This window comes from Dryas octopetala, chromosome 9 (genome assembly GCF_963921425.1).
Source record: "Dryas octopetala chromosome 9, drDryOcto1.1, whole genome shotgun sequence".
Classification (NCBI taxonomy): domain Eukaryota; kingdom Viridiplantae; phylum Streptophyta; class Magnoliopsida; order Rosales; family Rosaceae; genus Dryas; species Dryas octopetala.
The window spans coordinates 4,358,001-4,368,880 of NC_141374.1; the positions used below are offsets into that span (position 1 = coordinate 4,358,001).

At 34.5% G+C, this 10,880-nt stretch overlaps 1 protein-coding gene and 1 long non-coding RNA gene across 2 annotated transcripts; one reads left to right on the plus strand and one right to left on the minus strand.

Annotated features, from left to right (window-relative positions):
* The first annotated feature begins 2,133 nt into the window (after positions 1–2,133).
* LOC147273274 (putative aspartic protease At2g35615) lies at positions 2,134–3,788 on the plus strand. The gene is made up of 2 exons (XM_086228194.1): positions 2,134–2,884; positions 3,184–3,788. The coding sequence occupies exons 1-2, from the start codon at positions 2,134–2,136 to the stop codon at positions 3,786–3,788; spliced, it is 1,356 nt and encodes a 451-aa protein (XP_086084320.1).
* A 2,737-nt stretch (positions 3,789–6,525) lies between these two features.
* LOC147273275 (uncharacterized) lies at positions 6,526–8,250 on the minus strand. The gene is made up of 5 exons (XR_015119770.1): positions 8,180–8,250; positions 7,655–7,762; positions 7,018–7,048; positions 6,781–6,864; positions 6,526–6,655 (listed from the first exon to the last, which is right to left on the minus strand). It is a non-coding gene; the product is annotated as an uncharacterized LOC147273275 (long non-coding RNA).
* Positions 8,251–10,880: the final 2,630 nt, after the last annotated feature.

The window sequence follows — 10,880 nt, forward strand, 5'->3', positions numbered from 1 at the left end:
GAAGAAACCAAATTATATGGTAGATTTCATGTGATATGTGATGAATATAATGCGCGCTAGAGGTAAATATTGTTAAATAAAATTAATGTAATGAATAAATAAAATTATTATATTTTTTATACTCTATAATCTATACACTAAACCCAATACTTTATATGTCATAATATTACATTAAACCTCATATACTCTATATTTTTTAAGATATGATATAAAATATTAAGATTTATGCCCTTTAGAGTTTTTAATTATTTTTTATATAGAAATGTATTATGATTTAGGATTTAAAGATAACTAAACGAAATCCCAAAAGAATCAAACGAAACTCCAAATTTTTTTTTTTTCCAATTGCCCAAAGATCTCAAATCCTAATTGACCCTAAACTTTTTTTTTTCTCTTTTTTTCTTTTCTTTTCTTTTTTTTTTCTTTTTTTTCTTTTCTTTTTTTTTTCTTTTTCTTTCCTTTTTTTTCCTTTTCTTTTTTTCTTCTTTCCTTCCTAATCCTACTTCCACTTCTCCACGTGATGGATGGCGTGAGCATTGAGCAGAAGTTGTGCAAAACCTTTCTTCTTCCTTTTTCTTTTTTTTCTTTTTCTTTCCTTTTCTTTTTTTTTTCTTTCCCTCATGGCTTCCATCCCATGACCTTTCTTCAGTTCTTCCCTTCATTTCTTCTCTCCCAGCCGCCGCGACTCACTCAGCAAGTCAGCATATGGTATAATATCAAACCTCCTTCTCTTCTCTCTCCTCCTGTCCTCCCTCTCCAGCGCCACTCTCTCTCTCCCAAGTCCCTCCCCGATCTCCCTCTCTCCCTCCCCTGATCTGATTTTCTTCCTCCCCACTCTCTTCTCTCTTCTTTCTCCTTCCTCCCCAATCACGTGGTGGCTGAGTTTGTAACTGGCAAGGAGAAGACAGACATAAAAATGGTGGGTTTGTTGCTCGGAACGAAATATTGGCGAAAAATTCATGAATTAGTGTTAAAATTTTCATACCCTCAAAAAACGAAATTTTCGACGAAATTTCATCGAAAATTTCGAAATTTAGCCGAAAATTTCGAAATTTAACTCCTTGCACATATGAAATGCAAATTAAAAGGAAATAAGAAGAAACAAAAAGGAAAATTAATTTAAAAATTCATTAATTTATTATATATATAAATGTATGTAAATATTGAGTTTAGCTAATATGAGAAACTAATTATAAAAGACTATGAGATATTATTTTATACGAGATTTTAGATTAATCGAATGACATATGGTTTGTCGACTATGTTATAGGCTTTAACTCTGAAAGTTTTGGGCAGAATGGATGAACCCGTCAGCAGATGGGTTAAAAAATGAGACAATAAATAAAATGAGTTTGGTTAGATGTTTTTTTTTTTTTTTTAAGATTTAGTGATTTTGGATAATAAAATAAGTATGAGTAAGGGTTTTAAGTTAATAAAAATATGTGTTATTGGATTAATTCAAGGGCTCTTATCATAATATTTATTATGTGTAAATATTATATGAAGATAGCAAATATATTATTGAAGTGAAATAATTAGTGGATCAAAACAGAATTTTAAAAAAAAATTATAAATTAAACTTGAACTAACTATAAAATAAGTAGATTAAATTTGTAATTTCCTTATATAATAATATTATATGTATATATTTTTCAGTTTTTTTGCTCGAGAATATTTTTCCTTCTTAATCAACGGCTTCCAAAACCAAAACTGGCCGTACGTCGAGAAAATGATCAGCACTTGACGGTTTTTAACAATAGTCATCAATTGAAAGAACGGTTTTGAAAAAACCATATCTGATCAATACGCCAATTATTTGCATATTAATGGTACGTACACTGTAATAATTAATTTACACTACAATTCACTAGAACCTGTTGACCTTCTTCTTTTTTTTTGGCCGGTAAACCTGTTGACCTTCAATCGATCATGATCAGTACGTTTTTTAATTTCCATATATCTCTCAATTCACCTGTTGTCTGTTGACCTTTCCAATCATTATTATACGATTTGAGTTGAATGCTCTCCATGCAAATTAATTCCTATAAATACCATATAATACTAACCCTTTCTTCATCATCATCATCATCACCATCCCAACCTCAATCTTCAACGCATATCACTTGATCAACCATGGCATACTTTCCATTTGCAGTAGTACTTGCATGTTTCATTCTGTTAACACCAGCCTATAGCTACGTCCATGCAGGGTTCACAGTTGATCTTATACACCGTGATTCCCCTCTCTCCCCGTTGTACAACCCATCCACCACCCATTTCGACCGCCTTCACAACGCTTTCCGTCGTTCTGTCACACGTGCCAATCGCTTCAAAACAACTAGTACTAGTACTACTAGTACTACTAGTACTACTAGTATCCAAACCACAATAACCCCAAGCATGGGAGAGTACTACATGAACGTATCAATTGGAAGCCCACCAATCCAAGTGCTTGGGATTGCTGACACCGGAAGTGATCTCATTTGGACCCAATGCAAGCCATGCAAGCAATGCTTCGAACAAAACCCGCCTCTCTTCGACCCCAAGAAATCGTCCACGTTCCGAACCGTTCCCTGTCAGTCCAATCCCTGCACCAGTCTCCTAGACACCACCTGCGGTACGGACGACCAGGACACTTGCCACTACAGCTACCGCTATGGTGACCGCTCCTTCACTCAAGGCAGTCTGGCTCTCGAAACCCTCACCATTGGCTCTATCTCTCTTCCCAAAATCGTCTTCGGCTGTGGCCACGAAAATGGAGGCACTTTTGATGAGTCGGGGTCTGGCTTGATCGGCCTAGGTGGTGGCTCACTCTCTCTCATTTCTCAATTGCCCAAATCAACTGGAGGAAAGTTTTCGTATTGCTTGGTACCCACGCCATCAGGTTGTATGCCCTAAAAAATCGATAATTTCTTCCAATTTTCTACAAGGCACACTGCTTGAGTACTCAACTTCAGTTCTTAAATTATATTCATTACCAATTACATGAGTTTATGATGGGATCCACCGTAAGAGAGAAAATGGTGGATCTCATCGTAGGTTTATTTAATTGATAATGAAGACAAAGTTGGCCGAAGCATTTTCCTTTTCTACAATATCTTATGAATTCAACATTTATCTGGTATATTTTTTTATTTTTTAATTCAATATCTTCATCAATATATTTCCCTCACCATTTTTCAGATACTACAAAATCCAGTGTGGTCATCGCGAGCAAGATAAGCTTTGGTAGTGAGGGTGTAGTCTCAGGTGGTGGTGCTGTTTCAACTCCTCTAGTTTCCAAAGAGCCTGACACCTTCTACTACCTTACACTTGAGGCGATTAGCGTTGGACAAAAGAGGTTGGCCTACAAAACCCCTTCAAATTACAAGGCGGCTGTCACCAACCATGTTGCTGAAAATGAGGGTAACATTATCATCGACTCCGGGACCTATCTGACTTTGCTGCCACCGGGGTTTTACGACGATCTGGTTACTGCTTTGGAGGTGGCTATAAACGCAGAGCGCGTGAGCGATCCGGACGGGACTCTAGGGCTTTGTTTCAGAAGCAAAAGTGATGATGATATTGATTTTCCAATCATAACGGCCCATTTTAAGGGTGCGGATGTGAAGTTGCAGGCGCTGAACACGTTTGTTAGAGTGGCGTATGATAGGGTTTGTTTGACGATGGTACCCTCCGATGACGTGGCCATATTTGGGAACTTGGCTCAGATGAACTTCCTGGTGGGCTATGACCTTCAGGAAAGAACAGTCTCCTTCAAGCCGACTGATTGCACCAAGCATTATTAATAATATTATTAATATATAATTATGTATTTCCTTTCTTTCTTAATGTTTTGATGTTCAGAACGTACTGATATTATATATGCAGTACGTTATGTGGTATTTTGTTATAAAAAGTTATTTTCTAAGTTTAATTTTCTTGTTCCTGCTGTTAATGGCTACATACTGCTTAATTTTGAAGTTTGAACGCTTTTCCTTCAAATTGTTGTTTAAGAAATAGGCTATAATTAAACACCCATTACTTCCCTCACATATGAATGAATAGTCATTTTCTCATTTATTATACGAAAATTAATATATATATTATATAATGTTAAGGGCACCACCTTTGTATCTCAACTTAGTGATCCCAACCCATGTTGCATGTGACATAGAAATTCATGTTATATGCCATGCCATTTTTTTATTACATAATTTTTTATTTTTTATTAGATGCATAATTATATTATTAGTTCCTAATAACTAATTTTGATACAAAAAGAAAAGAAAAATCCAAATAACTAATTCAAAGTTAATCCCAAAAGAACCCTAGAAATGTAAGAGTACGTTCCTCCATGAACAACCATGATTCATAGCCACGTACTATTAATTGAAGAGTTTAAAAATTCAACTAGCTAGATCGACTAACCCTCCCGGCCAATTAAGTATGCTTTACAAGAGATATCAGATCGACCTTTATTTGTGACAAAGAAGTTGTTACTTGGGTAAGGCTAGGGTGCCTCAATAGTATCCCAATGACATGGCTTTGGCCATGTCATTTAAAGTCAATCATTTTCTAACTTAAGTTTTCCATGTCACTATGATCTAAGTACTCATTTACCCCTTTTGATTCCTTTACAATTTCTTTTGTTTTATGGTTAACTTCTCAACGTTCTTAATTTCTTCCAAAAACTTAGAATTAGGTTAGATTGTAGATTCAATGAATAGAGAAAGTGGGATATTGGTGTGTAGTTTTTACAATCTTTTGTAGATTCAAGGAAGAAATTATTCATCTGCCAGCACATGAAAGTGTAAGCCAACGCGTCCATCGTTATGGGCTTGGATGCGACAAATTTATACAATCCACGATTTGGATATCAAGCGGCTCTAAAACACTACCAAGAGAGATATTGAACCCATCTAATTCACCAGCATCGATCTCCAGTGCACCATTTGCTCAGCAATTTTTTCCCTCTTGTAACTATCTGTTATTAGAATGAATATTTGGGTCGAATTATAGCAGTCATCCAATCATACCTTTAGAGGGATGGTGTTCCTGTTCTAGAAGCTTTTTCCATCCAATCTTCGTGTTGTCCATTTGAATCAAAGTTTGAATTGGTTTTTCATTTCTGCTATGCTTCTGCTGTATTTATATATGGGTTTGCTACCCTCTCTTTTTGTAGTTCCAATGACATGAGGTTCCAGTCCAAAAAAAAAAAAAAAAATGGATGTCATATTGTGGCAGTTCATTTGTCTTTTAATAATAAAGTATGATCCAACTTGTACTTTAAAAAAAAAAAAATTTCTCAAGAAGGCCACAACAAAAACAGAATTCAAGAGAGGGGATGAAGATCTTAATTAAGTATTTAATTCAACGGATTTTAATTGAGTTTTTTGGATTTGTATTCAAGGGTAAATTAAACATTTAGCTGATAATGATGTGGAGTACATGTTTATTTTAAAAAATAATTAATTTTAAAGGCTAATTACAAATAAATCAATAAAAAATTTTAAAATTACACATTAGTCAAAGAACTATTTCAAAATACCATAACAGTACGTAACCATTGCTAAAAATAGAATAAATGAAATTATGAAGATTACAAAATTGGACATAAGAAAAGGGCCGGTAGATATTATAGCCAGTACTGCCACTGCTTCCTAGGTTGCTGACATCAGTGTTGAATTTATCAAAATTCCAAATATGTCAAAAACCACCCCTATGTTGACACATGTCAAAATGTAATAAAAAAACAAAAAAAAAAAAACACCATTATTCACACTACAACAAAAATGTCGATAGATATCAGTCCACGACTGATATCTATTTGGGTAGCCGTCTGATATAGCGCGTCGTGATATCTAATATTCACATTTTAGATATCAGTTTTAAACTGATATGTAAACATTGTTTATATATCATTTTTCTTTTTCAACCTGATGTCCTAAATACAAACTGGATATCCAATTTGATATTATTTTTGATATCTATAAAATCCAAGTATCAATAGTATTGGTCAATAGATATCGTATTTGATACTAATACTGACATATAACCCGATATCAATATCAGGTTTGAGGTAGAATATGATATAAAATCATGGTATCAATATCAGGTTTGAGGTAAAATATGATTTAAAATCTTGATATCAATATCAGGTATGAAACTGGCCCTGATATCTAAATATTGTTTATATATCAGGTCTCAGAGAGAACCTGATATCAAACGGTATAACATTTCAGTTTTTAGACTAAAACTGATATTGTTTATTATTTGAAGTTTAAAAAAGAAATTTGAAATGTATGATATATATCAGTTTTTTTCACCTAAAAGACATATTAATGAATTGAACATACAATTGTGGCTATAATTTGAATATAAGGGCAAAATGAATATATAAACACTGAATCAAAATTACACATTCATTAGAATATAATAATTGCATTGATAATTTCATAATAAAAATAAGTCAAGTATTACAAGCTACCAAACTATTAGAACTAAAATTAATGTCCAAAGAGTCATGCATATACCAAAATAACTAAGCTACACATCACCTACAAAGTATATATGACTCGAATAATAAGGGGCTTGTCACTTGAAAGGCTTCACTTTTCCTTGAGGCGTTGTCCGTGTCGATAAGCAAATGCAAGAGGAACCAGCAAGCCCAAACCTGATCAACAAGAAATACATTAAGAACATTTTGCAACATAAATGAAACAAAATAACTAGAGATTTTCAATATTCAAATTCTTGAAGCTGTTCAAGCACCAAATTAAAAGAGGCATGAGACCAAACCTCTCTGCTCTAGCCTTTCTCTTCTGCTGATCCTCTAACTTTTTAGATGCTTCTGATCCATGAGATGTGGAAACAGTACCAAATCTGCAATAATTAAGATCCATGATTATCTCATTTTCAGAATCAACTACACCACAAAAATCTATGAGCTGAAATAAAAAGAAAAGAAAAGCAACTTTAAACATAGGGAAATAGGACATGCTGCACATGCACATACAAAAAAGTGCATTCTCATACCTTGTACAAAGCAGCAAGTTCATCCACCAACCTGAAACCAAGCGATGAATTAATTAATGTAAAAGATAAAGGATTCCATGTTTAATGAAAGCCTGATTTTATACTAAAACTACATTTAAACCATAACTCACTACACCCACCTACCCACCTACAAAGGCACACACAGAAGAATATCATTCTTAAGTAAGAAGATGCTCTCACCAGTAAAACAACCATCATCATCAGCATGCATCCACAGAAAGAAGAGATAGAAAATGCTCCTGAAATGAGTTAATAAAAAGGCAACTAACATCAACATTTAAAGTATTCTAACAACAATAAACTGCATAACTCAATTTACTCAAATGTATCAAACTTTGTATTCTGCGTATTATAAGTTACTTTCCATCTTGCTAATCTCTGCAAACATTTTCAGAACTTTTAATTAATTTAAGACAATAATATATAATGCTATGCTCATTTAGACATATTTTTTTATTAATAAATGTAACAGATGCACATATCTTTTAAGTACCAAATCTACCATAAAGAGCAATGGTAGTTTACAGCAGAATTATCAAATCAAAGCAAACAAAAAAGAGATAAAAAAGATAAAGAAAGGCAAGATAAGAGTATTAAAGATAAAATGGAAACTGACAGCAGACTTGGCATTGCATTTCTTTTGGGTACAGAACTCCAAAACCCTTGCAAGATTGCGTGAAAGATCAAATATGACACTGCATTTCTTTTGCTGGAACTCTAATACCTGCAAAGAATGTTTACTAAATTACATACAAAATCTAGTGTGGAAAATACCAAGCATACCACTCAAACTATTACTGACTTATACCACATACCACATCAAACTCAAGTATCCAAATAAAATTCAAAAAGAAAAAAAAATATATATATATATATGCTACCAGTCATGAGTCTAATGACTTTTATTGCATCACATGATCTATATTAGTCTTGACTGCACAACACATTTCTCACCTAACAATGAATGGTGGTAGAAGAATTGGGGTGTGTTTTCATAATTTATGCAGGTGTATTTGTCAACAGAAAATCTAAAGCTAAGATCAATCAACTTGATCAATTGATCTCATTGGCCAATACCATTAGCTACAATAATTGAAATGCATCTGTTACTCACAACAAGTGCAGTATATCAGTTACTCACAACATGTGCTATGTCTCTTCGAGTCGTCTTCTGAGCTCTGGGACCAGATTGGCAAGCTTCTCCAGTTCTTCCATACTCAGACCTAGACAAAGAAATAATTTGGTACAAAATAAGAAAAAGAAACGAGTCATGTAATCAACCATCCCCCAGAATTATAATCAGTAATTATTTATGTAGTCAAGCAGATGAACCTTAACAACTAAGAGAGGGAGGTAGCTCAATGAGAGAGGGAGCAAGATATGAGACACAAAATTAGCAAATTAACATCAAATTAAGACTAAAAATTGAAGACCCAAACAGAGAATTAGAAATAGAAACCCTAAATCCCTAATAGAAACCCTAAATAAAAATTACCAAAACAAAACAAAAAGATAGAGAGGGTGTGATAGAAAATTACCAATGAATGGCATTGATTCAATGTCACCTAAGAAGAAAGAAAAAGACTAATATCTTGCAGCTGAAAGTAAGGATCAACCAACCTGAACAGAGGTGCAAATCCATCAAATATAAAAACATAAATTATTAATAAGTCATTTGCATATTTAACCTGCCTGCAGTCTTGTCTTTATAGTATCAATGGGATATAAAGCTGTTTCAACAATAACACCAGCTGTACCTCCTGCTATAACACCCTCTGCAAAATCCACCATACTAGTTAAAGAAAGGATACAGTATGTAACAAACTTAGGCCTGACATACTCGAAGTAATAGACAATGTTATAAATTCAAAAGCTATTGCCCTCCCCCTTCCCCTCCGTTCAACTACAAGCTTGTTATTATTGTTTATTTTTCTGTTGTAATAAAAAGAAAGAATTGCTAACTTGTACAATTGCTTTGACATGAAAAGGCTAAAAGGGAATTGTGCACATCCAATTGGGAGAGAAAAAAAAATAAAAATTGTAAGCATTTCTTGTATTTCCTTCATTGTTTAAAATAAATATTGAGAGAGAAAAATGTTTTAAACATCTTATAATCCAAGGTCTTTTGAAGAGATAATGAAATCCATATATTGTATATTAAATCATTAAAGATTAGCAGTCTTTAATACATTGATCAACTCAAAGAATTGAACTTAATTATGATTCTTAGTAAAATGCAATCTAGCAATCAATACATAAGTAACTTCAACACTAAACAATATGCTGCATAGGAACTTCACTTGTAAATTTTAAACGTACCAAATAAAGTAAGCAAGAAATCAAATGGTTTATCTTCATGCATGCTGACAGATGCAAAAGACTTCTGTGTAGCAATCTGCATTTTCTAGCTACATGCATATGCATCTGCCATATTACCTGTTCAAACACAAAAAAATGCAACAGCATACAATAAAAAATACCTATATGTGCTATAACCCAACATCATCAAAAGAAAGAGCTTACATACATTAAATCACTATATGTTCTATAATCCCTATATATGAAGTGTAAGCTACATTGTAAAACCCGGGTATTATTCTAGAGAACCATTACTTCTTTTGTTGAAAGCTCTGTTTCAAGGATAAACAGAACCATATATCAAAGATTTATAACATCAGCTACAACTCAACCTTCATAGAAGCAATCAATCTTAACATTCATACACCCATTTGACTAGACAACTTCAACGTATGAAATGCATGTAGAATCAACTATGGTACACCCAAAACTGAAACCTAAAACTCAAAATAGAAATTAAAAAACTCAAGATAGGATTTCCTTACCTCAAACAAGCATAATCAACAACCTGAAACATAAAAACTAAAATTAACACAGAAAACTAAAATAAAAACTATCAGTAAATTAAAAAACTGACAAATAAAATTATCACCAAAAATGGTGGTGGCTCCGATGGTAGGGCAGTGGGTCGCTCAATTGGTGGAGAAAAATGAAATGAAAATCCAAACTTTTATGTAAAACCCCAAAGACCTTGGTGAACGGCGGATCAGAGGGAGTAGATCTGAGAGATTGAAGAGTAGGTTGGGAGGTTCAGCGCACCGAGGAGAGAAGGTTGGTGGTGGCGCGAGACCTTGCTGCCACCAGAAACGATGGATCGCTGGAAATGGGTTTGATACATTTAGGGTTCGAATCGGGTCCTTGGCTGGTTGTTGGAGGAGACGGAGACCAGAGGGAGAAGGGGGAGGAGGAGGAAGCGACGGCGACGACGACAGCGAGTGTGTGAGGCTGATGAGCAGATAGTCCAAATCTCACTCACTAATTTAAAGTTTTGTTCTACAAAATGGAGCACACAGAAAACGCCCTTGTGAGCAAACTAATTTACCCAAAAATTCATACTTCACCTGTCGAAAGCTTCTTCAAGCGATGGCGGCGACGGCAAGAGAGAGGCTGTGGTGCGACTGGTCAGGTTGTTCTTTGACGTCTGTGAATGGAGAGGCTAAGAGTCAGAGGGTGAGAGAGAGACAGAGAAGTGAGAGTGACAGAGAAGTGAGAGTGAGAGAGACAGACGAACTCACAATGAAGTCTGGGAGTGGCGACGGCGACGGCAATGGCCACGATGAGTGTGTGACACTGATGAGCTGAGACAGTTTTTGCGAGATGGAATTTGCGAGAGAGAGAGACAGAGAGGTGAGCTGAGAGATAGACCTAGGTTTTTAATTTTTAGCATATCTGTATGTCTAAGTGTTGGGACTTGGGACTTGGGAGTAGGACAAAAAAATTTAAGTCAGGAAAAACACATTACATATCAGTCAGTTTGAGTGTTA